Below are 20,943 nucleotides of genomic sequence, written 5' to 3' on the forward strand. Positions count from 1 at the left end.
TATATATATATGTATGTATCCATATATATGTATGTATGTTTATATATGTATGTATATATGTATATCCACTGTATGTATGTATGTATATATATATATATGTGTGTGCATATATATGTATGTGTATACAGTATATACATACATATGTATGTAAGTTTTTGTATATTTGTGTATATATGTATGTATATATATATATACATACATACTCTGTATATACACACATATGTATATAAATATACATATATATATATACATACATACATATATGTAATATATACGTATATAATAAAACATATTTTTAAACAACTTTATTTCCATTAAAACAAAAGTCCATGTTAAAGTACGTTATTAAATGTAAGTGACCATTACAGTCGAGCAAATATTTCATGCAAATCAAAGACAAAGAAGTGAGTTTATTAGCACAGTTTAGCTTAGCGTAGCTTTAAGAAAACAGCCGAGCATGTTTGGAAGCACAGGAAGTGGGAAAGTTGACTTTGGAGGGAAGAGGGGGCGGGGCTAACCCTTGCTATTAGCGATGGCTAAGTGGCTAAGCTAACTGCTCTTTTGCACTTGCAGAGTACACACCTGCAGGGACCGCACCAGTCGGTTTGCTGCTGGAGGCCAAAGCGAGCTCGACATTTCTTGGGGGAACCCAAGTCTGAGCCAAACGCATGCAAACATCGGCAAGAAGAGGAAGAAGAGGAAGAAGAAGAAGAATCAACATGGCGGACATTCACAGGAAATGTTAGTAGCTTTCTTTACAAGCACCCACACAATGTTAGTGACCTTTGTTAGTAGCTTCTTCAGACAGGAAAGTAAACAAAAGTGTCATTAAATTCAAAGCTAAAGAAAATCAAATTGAAAGAACAAAATCAATATAATTCTTCCTAATTCTGGAATTATTTTAACTATCAGATGTGTTTGATGCTCAGTAAAAATGTAAGCAGGCGGTGTCGTAACACAATGTTAGCATCATGTTAGCGCATTGTTAGCATCATGTTAGCGCGATGTTTGCATCATGTTAGCGCAATGATGGCATCATGTTAGCGCAATGTTAGCATAATGTTAGCGCAATGTTAGCATCCTGTTAGCGTGATGTTAACATCATGTTAGCATCATGTTTACGTGATGTTAGCACAATGTTAATGTGATGTTAGCATCATGTTAGCAAAATGTTAACATCATGTTTACATGATGATTATATCATTTTAGCGCCATGTTTGCAGGATGTTAACGTGATGTTAGCACAATGTTAGCATCATTTTTGTGCAATGTTAGTATCATGTTAGCGCAATCAATCAATGATTATTTATGTCGCTCTAAATCACTAGTGTCTCAAAGGGCTGCACAAACCACAAAACAAACCACAACGCAATGTTAGTATGATGCTAGCGCAATGTTAGCATGATGTTAACAAGATGCTAGCATCATGTTAGCATGATATTAGCATCATGTTAGCATGATTTTAGCATAATTTTAGCACAATGTTAGCAGGATGTTTACATGATGTTTGCATCATTTTAGCGCCATGTTTGCAGGATGTTAATGTGATGTTAGCACCAGGTTAGTGCGATGTTAGCATCATGTTAGCGCCATGTTTGCATGATGTTAATGTGATGTTAGGATCATGTTAGCATGATGATAGCATCATGTTAGCGCGATGTTAGCATCATGTTTGCACAATGTTAGCATGATGTTAACCTGATGTTAGCAAGATGTTAACGTGATCTTAGCATCATGTTAGCACAATGATAGCATGTTGTTTACATCATTTTAGCACTAAGTTTGCAGGATGTTAACGTGATGTTAGCATCATGTTAGCACGATGTTAGCATGATGTTAGCGTGATATTAGCATGATGTCAACGTGATGCTAGCATCATGTTAGCACGATGTTAGCATGAGGTTAGCGCGATGTTAGCATCATGCTAGCGCGATGTTAGCATGATGTTAACGTGATGTTAGCACAATGTTAGCATGATGTTTTCATGATCTTTGCATAATTTTAGCGCGATGTTTGCAAGATGTTAACGTGATGTTAGCATGATTAAACACCATGTTAGCTTAGCTTCTGGAGAAAAATAAAAATAGCGTACACGTAAAAAAAAAAAAAAAAAAAGTGTACCTGAGTTGGAGTCCTGCTGCTTGTCCCTTTTCCTCCTTTTCTTCTTGCCCTAAATGACAACACAACTTTTCAACGACTCCTGCTTTTCCCCCCCAAACACAATCACACATTTTTACACAACTACACACATTGGACACTTCATTAGGAACCCAGCAGCAACCGTCTAACAATACAACTTTCCTACAAAACACAAAAATGCTCACTTGTACCAACTTATAAATATTTTACTGAACAAAGTCCTTCTTAAGACCCAAAAACTGTTTTTGAAAAAAAATTTTAAAACACATTTTTAAAATGTTTTCTAACATTTTTCAAGCAATTTTGAAATACTTGTTGGGCACTTAAAAAAAAAAAATGTTCAAGACATTTTAAAAACGCATTTTAAATCATGTTTAACTCACAAAAATCATTTGAGCCTTTATGAACATTTTTAGTGTTTGAACACTTTTTTAGAAGCTCTAAAACATTTGAAAACACATTTGACACTTTTTAAACAATTTTAAACCACTTTAAAAACGATTGAAAATTATTAGACTTTGATGATTTATTTATTTGATATGATTATGTTATTGATTGTCAACAAAATATTTTTTTATATTGGAATATTGTAAATGATTAAAAACACTAACAAAAACGTGTTTAACTCTCTGAAAGCACTTTTATAAAAAAAACTTTTTTAACTGTTTAAAACACTATTTTTTATCCACTTCACCAATTTTCCCAAATATTTTTACACTTTTTTAAAACATCTTTTAAACACTTAAATTATTAAACACTGTAACAAAAACATGTTTAACTTTCTGGAAGCACTTTTTAAAAACTTATTTTTTTCAACTGTTTGAAACACTATTTTTTATCCACCTCAACCATTTTTCAAAAATATTTAAAAATGTTTTAAAACTTTTTTAAACATTTTTCAAACACTTAAATTATTAAAAACACTGTGACAAAAACATGTTTAACTCCCTGAAAGCACTTTTTAAAAACTACTTTTTTCAACTGTTTAAAAAACTATTTTTAATCCACTTTGCCAATTTTCAAATTATTTTTAAACTTTTCAAAACACTTTTTAAACATCTTTTAAACACTTAAATTATTAAAAATACTGTTACAAAAAACATGTTCAACTCTTTAAAAGCACCTTTTAAAAACTACTTTTTTCAACTGTTTAAAACCCAATTTTTTAAAACGACTTCACTAGCTTTCAAAAATATTTTTAAACTTTTCAAAACACTTTTTAAACATCTTTTAAAAACTGAAATAATTAAAAACACAGTAACAAAACATGTTTAACTTTATGAAAGCACTTTTTAAAAACTACTTTTTTCAACTCTTCAAACACTATTTTTAATCCACTCAACCAATTTTCAAAAATATTTTAAAACTTTTCAAAACACTTTTTTCAAACATCTTTTAAACACTTTAGCAATTTTTAAATATATTTTAAAATTTTCTAAACACTTGAAACTCCTTTTTTTAAACAACTTTGCACTATATTTAAACACCTTTAAACACTTTTAAAGCAATTCTTAAACATATTTTAAACACTAAAATGATCAAAAAACACTGTCACCAAAAACATGTTTAACTGTCTTAAAGCACTTTTTAAAAAACTACTTTTTTCAACTGTTTAAAATACTATTTTTTAAAACCACTTCACCAATTTAAAAAAATATTTTTAACCTTTTTAAAAAACTTTTTTTAAACATCTTTTAAACACTTTAGCAATTTTTTAAATACATTTTTTAACTTTCTAAACACTTGAAACAACTTTTTTAAACAACTTTAAACTATTTTTAAACACCTTTAAACACTTTTAAAGCAATTCTTAAACAGCTATTAAACATTAATATTATTAAAAACACTGTAACAAAAAACATGTTAAACTCTCTGAAAGCACTTTTTGAAAACTACTTTTTTCAACTGTTTAAAACACTATTTTTCAAAAGCACTTCACCAATTTTCTAAAATATTTTTAAACTTTTTAAAACACTTTTATAAGAAACTTTTAAACACTTAAGCAATTTTGTAAAATATTTTTTAAAACGTTCTAAATACTTGAAACTACTTTTTTTTTTTACAATTTTAAACTCTTTTCAAATACCTTTAAACATTTTTAAAGCAATTCTTAAACACCTTTAAAGCAATTTTTAAATACTTAAGCCCTTTAAAACCTTATTAAAACACCCTTCTATAGCCTTTTAATAGTCAGTTCAATACAATACTTCATCCCACATTGAATTATTAATTTTTATAATTATGTCATCACACATTGAATTATTATTAATTATAATTATTTCATCAAACATTTAAATATTCTTCATAACTACACTGAACACAAATATAAACGCAACACTTTTGTTTTTGCTCCCATTTTTCATGAGTTGAACCCAAAGACGCACAACTTTTACTATATACACAAAAGACCTATTCCTCTCAAAATTTGTTCACCAAATCTGTCTTAGTGAGCATTTTGTCTTTGTCAAGATAGTCCGTCCCACCTCACAGTTGTGGCATATCATTACACTTTGAAACAATATGATTAATAATTATTATTCATATTATTATTCTTTTTCTTAACTATTTCATGTATACATTGAATCCTCATTATTCATAATTATTTAATTTCACATTGAATTTTTATTCATAATGATTGCATTCCACAATTAATGATTATTATTCAAGATTACGTCATCACACATTGAATGATTACTATTCTGTGTTTTACAAAGGCAAATTACTTCTATGATATCTCATTGGGTAAAAAAACTGTAGGCAACAGTTGTAGTTTTTTTTAAATGAAGGCCAGCGGGTGGCAAGAGCAACAATTCTGCATTTTATTTATCACTTTTAAATGTTGGTGAAGTGAAAGTCATGTTTGTGGTACTTTTGTCACGCTTATTTAGCACTATACAACATATGGTATTGTTTGGAACATGGTATTGTTTGGAATATGGTATTGTTTGGAACATGGTATTGTTTGGAATATGGTATTGTTTGGAGTATGTTATTTTTTGGATCATGGTATTGTTTGGAATATGGTATTGTTTGGAATATGGTATTGTTTGGAACATGGTATTGTTTGGAATATGGTATTGTTTGGAGTATGTTATTATTTGGATCATGGTATTGTTTGGAGCATGGTATTGTTTGGAATATGGTATTGTTTGGAGCATGGTATTGTTTGGAATATGGTATTGTTTGGAATACGGTATTGTTTGGAGTATAGTATTGTTTGGAACATGGTATTGTTTGGAGCATGGTATTGTTTGGAATATGGTATTGTTTGGAGCATGGTATTGTTTGGAATATGGTACTATATCAACTATGACATCATATGTATCCATGATGATTGGCGGTTCAGGTGTTCCTAATCAAGTGTCCTGAAAGTCTTGACTGTCTTAATGGTGCTGGTAACCATGGCAACATGCAATCCCTTTCATGCCTCAGAAGACTGGTACACCCCCCACAGAGGCAGACACACCCACAAGACGAGTCCCTACCCAATCAGCTTTACTCTGGACCCCGCTAAGGCCCGCCTCCTGCAAGAGGGTCAACAGCACACTTAACACAGCAGGACGCACACACACGCACGATACAACACAACACATGCGCCCACTGATGTGTGTGAGTGAGTGAGTCAGTGTGTGTGTGTGTGTGTGTGTGTGTGCGTGTGTGTGAAGTCTTACATAGTTGTCTCGTGCAGACCAGGTGGGATAAAGTTGCATGTGAAGTTGTCTCTCCTTACGCGCCAACTCGTAGTATTTAGCCTGCTCCTCACGGCTCAACGCATGCCACTACACACACACACACACACACACACACACACACACACACACACACACACACACACACACACACACACACACACACACACACACACACACACACACACACACACACACACACACACACTCACACACATTGGAGAAGTCAATTATAAAACAATGACTTGGCAAAAAAAAAAATTGATTAGATTTTTGATGATTTATTTATTTGATTTATTTCTGTTATTGATTGTCAACAAAATATTTTTGTTGTATTGGAATATTGTGAATTATTCTATTGTATTACAATATATTTTTCTGCTATATTTTTGGATACCTTTTTTACAGTATTGTATTATAAAATATATTTTACTATATAATAAAAGTAATTTTGCTGTATTTTAAAAATATTTTTTACAGTATTTCCTCATTAAATATTTTGTAATGTTTAGTAAAAATACTTTTGCTGTATTTTACAGTTCATTTTACAGTATTGTATTATGAAATATGTTTTGCTGTACAGTAAAAATACTTTTGCTGTATTTCAAAAATAATTTTTTACAGTATTGTATCATTAAATATGTTCTAATATTTAGTAAAAATACTTTTGCTATATTTTACAGTGTTGTATTATAAAATGTGTTTTGCTTTTTAGTAAAAATAGTTTTGCTGTATTTTAAAATACATTTTTATAGTATTTTATTATAAAAATGCGACTTACTGTATAGTAAAATATTTTTGCTGTATTTTAAAATACATTTGTATTGTTTTATAAAATATTGTCTTACCGTATAGCAAAAATATTTTTGCTGTATATCTAAAATACAGTTTTACAATATTGAACATGTTTTACTGTGTATGAAAACAGTTTTAAATATACAGCAAAAATATTTTTGCTGTATATTTAAAATACAGTTTTACAATATTGAACATGTTTTACTGAGTATGAAAACAGTTTTGCTGTTTAAAATACCTTTTCACAGTATTATATTATAAAATATGTTTCACTATATAGTAAAAATAGTTTTGCTGTATTTTGAAATACGTTTTACAGTGTTGTATTGTAACATCATTTTTACTGTACAGTAAAAATTGTTTTACTGTATCTTAAAATACATTTTTACAGTACTGTATCATGTAATATGTTTTACTGTATAGTAAAAATACTTTTGCTGTATTTTAAAATAATTTTTACAGTATTGTATCATTAAATATGTTGTAATATCTAATAAAAATTCTTATTTTACAGTACATTTTACAGTATTGTATAATAAAATGTGGAGAGTAAAAATATTTTTGATGTATTTTAAAATAGATTTTTACAATATTCTATTATAAAATATGTTTTACCATATACCAAAAATAATTTTGCTGTATTATAAAATACTTTTCTTGCAGCGTTGTATCATAAAGTATTTATACTGTACAGTAAAAATAGTTTTGCTGTATTTTGAAATACATTTTACAGTATTGTATTATAAAATATGTTTTAATGTATAGTAAAAATAGTTTTACTGTATCTTAAAATACATTTTTACCGTGCTGTGTCATGTAATATGTTTTACTATATTGTAAAAATACTTTTGCTGTTTTTTTAAATATTTTTTTACAGTATTGTATTAAAAAATGTGTTCTAATATTTAGTAAAAATAATTTTGCAACATTTTACCGTACATTTTACAGTATTGTATTATGAAATGTGTTCTACTGTATAGTACAAATATTGTTGCTGTATTTTAAAATACATTTTTATAGAATTGTATTATAAAATGCATTTTACTGACCCCAATAAGGGACAAGTGGTAGAAAATGGATGGATGGATGGATGGATGGATTTTACAGAATAGTAAAAATATTTTTGCTGTATTTTAAAATACCCTTCTACAGTATTGTATTATAAAATACATTTAAGTGAATAGTAAAAATACTCTTGTTGTATTTTAAAATATTTTTTTCCACAGTACTCTATAGTAAAATATATTTTACTATATAGCAAAACTACTTTTGCTGTATTTAAAAATACTTTTTTTTTTACAATGTTGTATCATTGAATATTTTTACTGTATATTTTTGCTGTATTTTGTAATACGCTTTACAGTATTGTATTATAAAATACATTTTACTGTATAATAAAAATAGTTTTACTGTATCTTAAAATACATTTTTACAGTATCCATCCATCCATCCATCTTCTTCCGCTTATCCGAGGTCGGGTCGCGGGGGCAGCAGCCTAAGCAGGGAAACCCAGACTTCCCTCTCCCCAGCAACTTCGTCCAGCTCTTCCCGGGGGATCCCGAGGCGTTCCCAGGCCAGCCGGGAGACATAGTCTTCCCAACGTGTCCTGGGTCTTCCCCGTGGCCTCCTACCGGTTGGATGTGCCCTAAACACCTCCCTAGGGAGGCGTTCGGGTGGCATCCTGACCAGATGCCCGAACCACCTCATCTGGCTCCTCTCCATGTGGAGGAGCAGCGGCTTTACTTTGAGTTCCTCCCGGATGGCAGAGCTTCTCACCCTATCTCTAAGGGAGAGCCCCGCCACACGGCGGAGGAAACTCATTTCGGCCGCTTGTACCCGTGATCTTATCCTTTCGGTCATGACCCAAAGCTCATGACCATAGGTGAGGATGGGAACGTAGATCGACCGGTAAATTGAGAGCTTTGCCTTCCGGCTCAGCTCCTTCTTCACCACAACGGATCGGTACAACGTCCGCATTACTGAAGACGCCGCACCGATCCGCCTGTCGATCTCACGATCCACTCTTCCCTCACTCGTGAACAAGACTCCTAGGTACTTGAACTCCTCCACTTGGGGCAGGGTCTCCTCCCCAACCCGGAGATGGCATTCCACCCTTTTCCGGGCGAGAACCATGGACTCGGACTTGGAGGTGCTGATTCTCATTCCGGTCGCTTCACCGATCCAGTGAGAGCTGAAGATCCCGGTCAGATGAAGCCATCAGGACCACATCATCTGCAAAAAGCAGAGACCTAATCCTGCGGTCACCAAACCGGAACCCCTCAACGCCTTGACTGCGCCTAGAAATTCTCTCCATAAAAGTTATGAACAGAATGGGTGACAAAGGACAGCCTTGGCGGAGTCCAACCCTCACTGGAAATGTGTTCGATTTACTGCCGTCAATGCGGACCAAGCTCTGGCACTGATCGTACAGGGAGCGGACCGCCACAATAAGACAGTCCGATACCCCATACTCTCTGAGCACTCCCCACAGGACTTCCCGAGGGACACGGTCCAATGCCTTCTCCAAGTCCACAAAGCACATGTAGACTGGTTGGGCAAACTCCCATGCACCCTCAAGAACCCTGCCGAGAATATAGAGCTGGTCCACAGTTCCACGACCAGGACGAAAACCACACTGTTCCTCCTGAATCCGAGGTTGGACTATCCGGCGTAGCCTCCTCTCCAGTACACCTGAATAAACCTTACCGGGAAGGCTGAGGAGTGTGATCCCACCATAGTTGGAACACATCCTCCGGTCCCCCTTCTTAAAGAGAGGAACCACCACCCCGGTCTGCCAATCCAGAGGTACCGCCCCCGATGTCCACGCGATGCTGCAGAGTCTTGTCAACCAAGACAGCCTCACAGCATCCAGAGCCTTTAGGAACTCCGGGCGGACCTCATCCACCCCTGGGGCCTTGCCACCGAGGAGCTTTTTTTTACAGTATTGTATTATAAAATATGTTTTTTACTGTATAATACAAATAGTTTTACTGTATCTTAAAATACATTTTTACAGTACTGTATCATGTAATATGTTTTACTGTATAGTAAAAATAATACATTTTTACAGTATTGTATTATAAAATATTTTTTTTTACTGTATAGTGAAAATAGTTTTGCTGTATTTTGAGATACGCTTTACAGTATTGTATCATAAAATGTTTTACTGTATAGTAAAACTAGTTTTATTCTATCTTAAAATACATTTTTACGGTATAGTATTATAAACTAAGTTTTTTACTGTACAATAAAAATAGTTTTACTGTATCTTAAAATATTTTTTACAGTACTTTATCATGTAATATGTTTTAGTGTATAGTAAAAATACTTCTGCTGTCTTTTAAAATACATTATAACAGTATTGTATAAAGAAATATTTTTCACTGTGTAGTAAAAATAGTTTTGCTGTATTTTGAGATATGCTTTACAGTATTGTATTATAAAATATGTTTTACTGTATAGTGAAAATATTTTTACTGTATCTTAAAATAAATTTTTACAGTATTGTATTATAAAATATGTTTTTTACTGTATAGTAAAAATAGTTTTACTGTATCTTAAAATACATTTTTACATTACTGTATCATGTAATATGTTTTACTGTATAGTAGAAATACTTCTGCTGTATTTTAAAATACATTTTAACAGTATCGTATAATAAGATATTTTTTGCTGTATAGTGAAAATAGTTTTGCTGTATTTTGAGGTACGCCTTACAGTATTGTACTAGAAAATATGTTTTACTGTATAATAAAAACAGTTTTACTGTCCCTTAAAATACATTTTCACATTAATGTATCATGTAATATGTTTTACTGTATAGTAAAAATACTTCTGCTGTATTTTAAAGTACATTTTAACAGTATTGTATAATAAAATATTTTTTACTGTATAGTAAAAATAGTTTTGCTGTGTTTTGAAATACGCTTTACAGTATTGTATTATAGAGTATGTTTTACTGTATAGTAAAAATGGTTGTACTGTATCTTAAAATACATTTTTACAGTATTTTATTATAAAATATGTTTTCACTGTATAGTAAAAATAGTTTTACTGTATCTTGAAATACATTTTTACAGTACTTTAGCATGTAATATGTTTTACTGTAATGTAAAAATACTTCTGCTGTATTTTAAAATACATTTTAACAGTATTGAATAATAAAATATTTTTTACTGTATAGTAAAAGAGTTTTGCTGAATTTTAAAATACATTTTTACAGTATTGTATTATAAAATATGTTTTTACTGTATAGTAAAAATACTTCTGCTGTATTTTAAAATACATTTCAAGAGTAATGTATAATAAAATATTTTTTACTGTATATTAAGAATAGTTTTGCTGAAATTTAAAATACATTTTTACAGTTTTGTAGTATAAAATATGTTTTTACTGTATAGCAAAAATAGTTTGACTGTATCTTAAAATACATTTTTACAATATTTTATCATGTAATATGTTTTACTGTATAGTAAAAACACTTCTGCTGTATTTTAAAATACATTTTAACAGTATTGGTTTATAAAATATGTTTTACTGTATAGTAAAAATAGTTTTGTTGAATTTTAAAATACATTTTTACAGTACTGTATCATGTAATATGTTTTGCTGTCTAGTAAAAACAGTTTGGCTGTACTGTGAAATATGTTTTTGCTGTGGGAAGGCAGGGTACTTCTGTATTGTAAAATACATGTTTACCTTTTTTCCTTCCCATTGTGAGATGAATAAAGTTTATTTCCTTTTAATTAAATTACCATCTGACAGTACAGTAAATATGATTTTTGACTGACTTGTTAAATACTTATTTTTGACAGTATTGTACATTTAACACTGTATTGTTTTGAACAGTATGTTATCCAGTATATTGTGATAAATATGACATCATAGTGATGAAAGTCTCACCCTGCGTCCAAGAATCTGGTTGATGGCGGCGCTTTCCTTGAGCGTGCACTCGGCGATGACCTTTGCCCTCATTTCCTTCATGTAGAGCATGAAGGCGTTCAGCGGCTTCTTGATCACCGCCTTCTTGGGCTCCTTCTCCCGCTTGGCGTCCACCTGGGGCTTCCTGGGGGAACAGGTGACAACCTTGTCAAGTACTTGCAGGTGGGCTCCCCCTACAGGTGGCACATGTAAGTATACACTGGTGATAGAACCTTGGTTTGCTGCTAGCTGGGCCACTTTAACACAAACAACAGAACATTCGGAGGAAGGCCGGGGGAGGACCAAAGGTCAAAAACGGCCGCTTGGCATCCAGTGGAAATGCGGGGTGAGCCTTGCTGGAGGTCAGTGTTACACAACACTAACACTGAGACAATGGCCATGCTACATGCAAAATGCTAACACACTGCTTTTTGTGCGATCTGTTGAAAGTGTGTCAACAACTATCTGCCTGAATGCATCCAAAGTACTTCTTTGTATAAATACATCTAAAGTACTCGTGTGTGTAAATACATCCAAAGTACTTCTGTGTAAAAGTACATCCAAAGTACATGTGTGTGTAAATATATCCAAAGTACTTCTTTGTAAAAATGCATCCAAAGTACCTATGTGTGTAAGTACATTCAAAGTACTTCTCTGTAAAAATACATCCAAAGTACGCATGTGTATAAATACATCCAAAGTACTGACATGTATAAATACAGCCAAAGTACTTTTGTAAAGTAGTTATGTGTATAAGTACATACAAAGTACTTATGTGTATAAATACATCCAAAGTATTTATGTGAATAAATACATCCAAAGTACCTATGTGTATACATCCAAAGTATAAATGTATGCAAAATATCTATATGTATAAATACATCTAAAGTACTTACATGTATAAATACCGCCTAAGTACTTATTTAAAGTACTTAAGTGTATAAATACATCCAAAGTACTTGTGTGGATAAATACATCCAAAGTACTTATGTGTATAAATACATCCAAAGTACTTATTTGTAAAAATACATCCAAAGTACTCTTTTGTATAAATGTATCCAAAATATTTATATGCATAAATGTGTCTAAAGTACTGACATGTATGAATACAGCTAAAGTACTTATTTAAAGTACTTTTATGTATAAATACATCCAAAGTACTTAAGTGTAAAAATACATAAAAAGTACTTATGTGTATAAATACAGCCAATGTACTTCTTTGTAAAAATACATCCAATGTACTTCTTTGTAAAAATACATCCAAAGTACTTCTTTGTAAAAATACATCCAAAATACTCTTTTGTATAAATGTATCCAAAATATTTATATGCATAAATACGTCTAAAGTAGTGACATGTATGAATACAGCTAAAGTACTTATTTATAGTACTTTTGTGTATAAATACATCCAAAGTACTTAAGTGTAAAAATACATAAAAAGTACTTATGTGTATAAATACATCCAAAGTACTTCTTTGTAAAAATAAATCCAAAGTACTTCTTTGTAAAAATACATCCAAAGTACCTATGTATGAATACATCCAAAGTATGCATATGTATAAATAAATCCAAAGTACTCATATGTATAAATGTATCCAAAATATGTAAATGTATAAATACATCTAAAGTACTGACATGTATAAATACAGCCAAAGTACCTATGTAAAGTACTTTTGTGTATAAATACGTCCAAAATTACTTATGTGTAAAAAACAGCCCAAGTACTTACGTAAAGTACTTTTGTGTATAAATACATCCGAAGTGCCTATGTGTATAAATACATCCAAAGTACGTTGGTGTATAAATACATCTAAAGGATTTATGTGGATAAATATATCCAAAGTAATTATGTGTATAAATCCATTCAAAGTACTTATATGTACAAATACATCAAAGTTACTTGTGTATAATTACTGTACATCCAAAGTACTTACGTGTAGAAATGCATCCAAAGTACTAATGTGTATAAATACATCCAAAGTACTTACATGTATAAATGTATGCAAAATATCCATATGTATAAATACATCTAAAATACTTACATGTATAAATACGGCCTAAGTACTTATTTAAAGTACTTAAGTGTATAAATACATTCTAAGTACTTCTTTGTGGAAATACATCCAAAGTACTCGTGTGTGTAAATACATCCAAAGTACTTCTGTGTAAAAATACATCCAAAGTACATGTGTGTGTAAATATATCCAAAGTACTTCTTTGTAAAAATACATCCAACGTACCTGTGTATATATATACATCTGAAATACGCATGTGTATAAATACATCCAAAGTACTTCTTTGTAAAAATACATCCAAAGTACCTATGTGTGTAAGTACATCCAAAGTACTTCCTTGTAAAAATACATCCAAAGTACACATGTGTAAAAATACATCCAAAGTATTGACATGTATGAATACAGCCAACGTACTTTTGTAAAGTAGTTTTGTGTATAAGTACATACAAAGTACTTATGTGTATAAATACATCCAAAGTATTTATGTGAATAAATACATCCAAAGTACCTATGTGTATACATCCAAAGTACTCATATGTATAAATGTATGCAAAATATCTATATGTATAAATACATCTAAAGTACTTACATGTATAAATACCGCCTATGTACTTATTTAAAGTACTTAAGTGTATAAATACATCCAAAGTACTTGTGTGGATAAATACATCCAAAGTACTTGGGTGGATAAATACATCCAAAGTACCTATGTGTATACATCCAAAGTATAAATGTATGCAAAATATCTATATGTATAAATACATCTAAAGTACTTACATGTATAAATACCGCCTATGTACTTATTTAAAGTACTTAAGTGTATAAATACATCCAAAGTACTTGTGTGGATAAATACATCCAAAGTACTTGGGTGGATAAATACATCCAAAGTACTTATGTGTATAAATACATCCAAAGTATTTATGTGAATAAATACATCCAAAGTACCTATGTGTATACATCCAAAGTACTCATATGTATAAATGTATGCAAAATATCTATATGTATAAATACATCTAAAGTACTTACATGTATAAATACCGCCTATGTACTTATTTAAAGTACTTAAGTGTATAAATACATCCAAAGTACTTGTGTGGATAAATACATCCAAAGTACTTGGGTGGATAAATACATCCAAAGTACTTATGTGGATAAATACATCCAAAGTACTTATTTGTAAAAATACTTTTGAAGTACCTATGTGTATAAATACATCCAAGTACTCTTTTGTATAAATGTATCCGAAATATTTAAATGAATAAATATGTCTTAAGTAGTGACATGTATGAATACAGCTAAAGTACTTATGTAAAGTACTTTTGTGTATAAATACATCCAAAGTACTTCTTTGTAAAAATACATCCAAAGCACTTCTTTGTAAAAATAAATCCAAAGTACTTCTTTGTAAAAATACATCCAAAATACTCTTTTGTATAAAACTGCTTCCACAGTGGAGTGTTTTAAGTCTCGTCTTAAGACCCACTTTTATTCTTTGGCTTTTAACACTACGTGAGTTGTGTGGTCCTCTGTTGTCCTCTGTGTTTTTCATACACTTTTATTTTTATTTTACTGTTTTATTTGATTTTACCCTTTAAAATAGTTTTTAATCATATTTGTTTTTATATTGTTTTTATTGGTTTTATTTTTATTCATTTTTTGTTTTATTCAGTCATTGGTGGAGCATAATATTGTTTTTAACATGGCTGTGCAGCACTTTGGAAACGTTATTGTTGTTTAAATGTGCTATATAAATAAAGTGGATTGGATTGGATTGTAAAAATACATCCAAAGTACTTCTTTGTAAAAATACATCCAAAGTACCTATGTATGAATACATCCAAAGTACGCATGTGTATAAATAAATCCAAAGTACTCATATGCATAAATGTATCCGAAATATGTATATGTATAAATACATCCAAAGTACCTATGTATGAATACATCCAAAGTACGCATGTGTATAAATAAATCAAAAGTACTCATATGCATAAATGTATCCGAAATATGTACATGTATAAATACATCTAAAGTACTGACATGTATAAATACAGCCAAAGTACCTATGTAAAGTACTTTTGTGTATAAATACATCCAAAGTATGTCGGTTTATAAATACATCCAAAGGACTTATGTGAATAAATACATCCAAATGACTTACATGTATAAATACATCCAAAGTACTTATGTGTATAAATCTATTCAAAGTACTTACATGTACAAATACATCAAAGTTACGTGTGTATAGTTACTGTACATCCAAAGTACTTATGTGTAGAAATGCATCCAAAGTACTAATGTGTGCAAATCAATTCAAAGTACTTATGTGCATACATACGTTTAAAGTACTTATGTGTATAATTACTTCTAAAGAAGTTATGTGTATAAGTCCTTCTAAAGTACTCAGGTGTACAAATATATCGTAGTACTAATGTGTATAAATACATTTAAAGTAGTGATGTGTATAAATTATATTAAAGTACTTACGCTAATAAACACTTTTAAAGTACGTACATGAATAAACACTTCTAAAGTACTTATGTGAATAAACACTTCTAATGTACTTACTTGAATAAACACTTCTACAGTACTTATGTGGATGTAAACACTTTTAAAGTACTTATGTAAATAAACAGGTTTGAAGTACTTACGTGTACATGCCTCTGTCGTACTGCTCATGCTCTTGCTTGCCAGAAGGGGGCACTATGGCGGGGTGAGGGATGCCAGTGGGGTGCATGCCAGATGGGCCCAGCATGAGAGAATGAGAGAACCTGAGTACGAAAAGAACATAATAATAATAATAATAATAATATTATGAATACGAGAGGAAGTGAAGGCGGAGCTAAAGCCAGCGACACAGCATGACGTCACAACATCAAAGCTAATTTCCTTCTGTAAAAGTTGCACTGTTAAGCCCCGCCCCTTTTGGTACCCTAGCACTGGGCTACGTTTAAGGGAACAAAATCTGATTGACGTCACCACCAGAGGGCGTGCTGTGATTAATTGATTGATTCATTCCATCAATGGCTTCAAGTAAAGACCTTTTTCTGGGCTATTTATTCGACAATTATACATAATAAACAATAATAATAATCAATACAGAAAAATAGAAAATAAGGAGAGTTTTTTTTCATTCATAGAAAATATTGAGTTTTTGATTTTTTTTTTTAACTACGCAAAGGTAGTCTTCCAAGAACGTTTTTATTCAATGCTACCAAATAATTAAAAAACAATAATAATGATAATAATAATCAATATTTAAAAAAAATCAAACATAACTGTCATGAAACCAGTGTTAATTCTGACAGCAGTTTTTAATTTAGTCTTAGTCATCTAAATTAATTTAGTTTTGGTGGACTACATTCCTCAACATTTTAGTCGACTAAAAATATAAAATATAAAGGAAAGCGCACCTTCGAAGTTGTCTTGATACCACTTTTATTTATCCAAGGTTATTAAAACTATTGTGTTGTACTTTTTACCTTCCATAACGTGTCTACTGACAGATATAAATTAGAACTATACAGTACTTTTTATTATAAATGTTGTAGTTTTTACCTTCCATAACGTGACTACTGACAGATATAAGTTAGAACTACTTAGTACTATAAATGTTGTAGTTTTTATCTTCCATAACATGTTTACTGACAGATATAAGTCAGAATGAAAATACATGAAAGAAAGAAAGAAAGAATAAAACGCTAGAAATTCAATGGGGTCCTCTGTCCCAAAGGGACATTCGGTCCCTAAAAACAGGCAAAAACATTTGAAAGGTGTTTTGTGGTGTGCGTTATGGCACCATCTTTTGGATGAGTTTGCAATTTTTTTTTTTACAACCAATGGGTTGTTTAGTCTTCTAGCCAAGTGGTTCTCAAATGGGGGTACGCGTACCCCTGGGGGTACTTGAAGGTATGCCAAGGGGTACGTGAGAATTTTAAAAAAATATTCTAAAAATAGCAACAATTCAAAAATCCTTTATATTTATTGAATAATACTTCAACAAAATATGAATGTAAGCTCATAAACTGTGAAAAAAAATACAACAATGCAATATTCAGTGTTGACAGCTAGATTTTTTGTGGACATGTTCCATAAATATTGACGTTAATGATTTATTTTTTGTGAAGAAATGTTTAGAATTACGTTCATGAATCCAGATGGATCTCTATTACAATCCCCAAAGAGGGCACTTTAAGTTGATGATTACTTCTATGTGTGGAAATATTTATTTATAATTGAATCACTTGTTTATTTTTCAACAAGTTTTTAGTTATTTTTATATCTTTTTTTCCAAATAGTTCAAGAAAGACCACTACAAATGAGCAATATTTTGCACTGTTATCCAATTTAATAAATCAGAAACTGATGACGTAGTGCTATATTTTACTTCCTTATCTCTTTTTTTCAACCAAAAATGCTTTGCTCTCATTAGGGGGTACTTGAAAAAAAAAAAAAATACACTGAAAAAAGTTTGAGAACCACTTTTCTAGCCGTCCATAGCGTAACTACTCTTATGGTTTCTTCATTCATCACTCCAAGCAACGTTTGCAAGTTTTACAATATAACAAACAATTCATAATTACTAAACCGTCCCACATGTGAAAGTCTATAGGAGGGTTTTCATGCATATTTGCATGTGCTATCGTAACATAATTAGCTAATATGCTAACAGGTTTACGTCTGTGTTTGTATTAATAACTTACAACTGCATTATTTTTGTATATCATTTTCACAAATCCTTCAGTAAATTCACCAAAACGTCACCGTGGAGTTATCGAGTCTGTTTAGCTGATTAAAGAGCTGGCTTCCGGAACTATTGGGTGCATGACCATGACTTCTGTTTTGTTTGATGAGTCGTTTTACTGCCGTGACGCAGACACCATTTGGAAACAATTAAGGTATGTAAATAAACATTTACAAAGTATTTCTGTGTAAATACTCATTTCACAGAGTATATATCTGCGGCTAACATATGTAAACTGTTATGATCCGCTACCTGGATCATTCCATATTCTTGTTTTGTTCCAGTTTTGTATCATATTCTGTTGTTTGACGTCCATAGTTCCTGTTTTAGTCGGTTTCCATAGTCACGTATTATTTTCACCTGCCGTGGTTTCCAGACACACACCTGTTTCGGTAATCACCATCCTTATTTAAGCCAGCCCTTTCCGTTCATTCACTCTCGGATCCTAATTTGCATTACGCAACAAGTGACAACTGCTTCTAGATATATATGTTTATACTCGCTAGCTTTCGCGCTATGCCTTTATTTATCCCTAGCTCTCATGCTAGTAGTTTTTGTTTTGCCTTTTTGTGCCCTTGTGCCAGTGTTTCTGTTTATTGTCTTTTTTATTAGTTTAATAAATCTTATTTTCTTACCATTCGCTGTGTTCTTTCTTCGAACGCATCCACGGAAGAACAAATATTACTATGACCAGCAAACGTCACAGAAACATATTTTTTCCTTCTAAAATTTAGTAGGTGGGGCTTATATACTATAGTCCGGAAAATACTATATGTATGTTTATCTCACACAACTGTTTTCCTTTATGTTAGCTTGAAAGGTGACAAATCTACTCCTTTGTGTTGTAAAGTTATGTAATTAATAGCTGAACAGTGTGCCGAGGACATCGATTAAAGTGCACTGTGCAGGTATCATGCTTATTAATGTGGCGGGTGAGATCGCCATACTACAAAAGTAGATTGTTTATAAATAAATCATTTTCAAGATGAACATTTTTAGCCAACAAAATTAATAATTTTCTGTAAAAATGCATGAAAACTTGAGCAGAACAAGGAGAAAAAGAAACATAAAGAAGCCAAGAACTGGAAGCGGTTGTGATGGATCCAACATGGACCGGCACACACACAGCTGACATTGCGCCTTAAAGCGACACAACTCGCTAAAGCAAGCGGGCGACAGACAGGGTGGGCCCCGGGCGTCCCCGACGTTGGAACGGGTCCGACAGTACCTGGAGTAGGAGGAGGCAGTGGGAAGGTTGGAATGGAAGGACTGGTGAAAGCCACAGGAGGATAGTGTGGGGTAGACCGCCTGCTTCTGCCTACCACAGCACAGAAGACACGCAACAAGCCCAACACAGGCTTCTTTAAAATCATCATAACGTTATTGCTCCCCAGGGCCAAACTCAAGCAGCTGGATGATGATTTGCATATTTAGACAAGTCAGGGAGGTGCTAAAAATGTTCACTTCTGTTTGAAGTTAACGTCACAAACTAGATTTTTAAATAAAACATTCAAAAACAAAACACTTAAAGGTTCAGCAAATTGTCAAGTTTCAGGGTGGTTATTTTATTTTTATTTTAGGGACTTTCCAATCAAGGTTTTATGCTGTCAATTCTGATCATCCATGAGTAAACTTGACCGATACTAATGCAGATACTAATAAACATGTTCAGCCTCGTGCTCCAGTGATAATGCTACTTGATAAGGATACTTGATCACAACACTTAAAGGGGTCATACTGATACTGTATTATCCGGACTATAAGGCGCACTTAAAATCCTTTTTTTTAACATTGCAGCTAATGGGCGGCCCCCGATGTTGCCTTCAAAGCCCTCAAAGACAACTTCAAAACCCTCTATCAAGGTGTTATATCAGGGGTGTCAAACTCATTTTAGATCGGGGGTCACATGGAGAAAAATCTACTCCCGAGTGGGCCGGACTGGTAAAATCACAGCACGATAACTTAAAAATAAAGAAAACTTCCGATTGTTTTCTTTGTTTAAAAATAGAACAAGCACATTCTGAAAATATTCAAATCATAATGTTGTTTTTTTTTACACTTACATGTTGCGGTAATAATATTCTTTTGTCGTTATTTATATATTGTCTGAATAAATTATGTGATAATGTTCACTAGTTAACTCATTGGTGTTCATTTTCAATCTATCGAGATAAAGAAATTATATGATAAACAAATTACAGGATATTATTTATGTAGTTTGATCATGTTGTTTATTTTGTACATATGTAGCATCATCTACAAAGACACAAATAATTGATATCGCGACATCTAGTGGACACATTTAGAACAGCTGTTTCTTTCATTCAAAAATTTCAGGTTGAATTCAATACTTGGCAAACTGTTCGCGGGCCTGATCTGACACACACACACACACACACACACACACACACACACACACACACACACACACACACACACACACACACACACCATTTTTATTGTTTTACAGCTGTGAGTACACTACTATCAAAGATAAATGAGTGTGTGCTTACTGTATGTCATAGTATGATTTAACTAGTAAACATCTGTTGGCCCTGCGATGAGGTGGCGACTTGTCCAGGGTGTACCCCGCCTTCCGCCCGAATACAGCTGAGATAGGCTCCAGCACCCCCCGCAACCT

The 20,943-nt window shown here is 32.1% G+C and overlaps 1 protein-coding gene across 7 annotated transcripts in view; it reads right to left on the reverse strand.

The window, feature by feature from the left end:
- tcf7 (transcription factor 7) overlaps positions 1-20,943 on the reverse strand; it is a 105,389-nt gene that overhangs the window by 2,089 nt on the left and 82,357 nt on the right. For 2 of the 7 annotated variants that reach the window (XM_061891430.1, XM_061891432.1), the window contains exons 6-11: positions 19,531-19,620; positions 16,210-16,329; positions 11,526-11,688; positions 5,811-5,918; positions 5,625-5,663; positions 2,122-2,170 (exon numbers count right to left, since the gene is read on the reverse strand). In XM_061891430.1, the coding sequence (XP_061747414.1) occupies positions 2,122-2,170; positions 5,625-5,663; positions 5,811-5,918; positions 11,526-11,688; positions 16,210-16,329; positions 19,531-19,620 (569 nt within the window). Of the gene's footprint in view, positions 1-328; positions 656-2,121; positions 2,171-5,624; positions 5,664-5,810; positions 5,919-11,525; positions 11,689-16,209; positions 16,330-19,530; positions 19,621-20,943 lie in introns of those variants that run through there. The other 5 variants (XM_061891431.1, XM_061891434.1, XM_061891433.1 and 2 more) reach the window with 4 other exon arrangements.

The sequence above is a fragment of the Nerophis ophidion genome, linkage group LG28 (assembly GCF_033978795.1).
Source record: "Nerophis ophidion isolate RoL-2023_Sa linkage group LG28, RoL_Noph_v1.0, whole genome shotgun sequence".
Taxonomy (NCBI): Eukaryota; Metazoa; Chordata; class Actinopteri; order Syngnathiformes; family Syngnathidae; genus Nerophis; species Nerophis ophidion.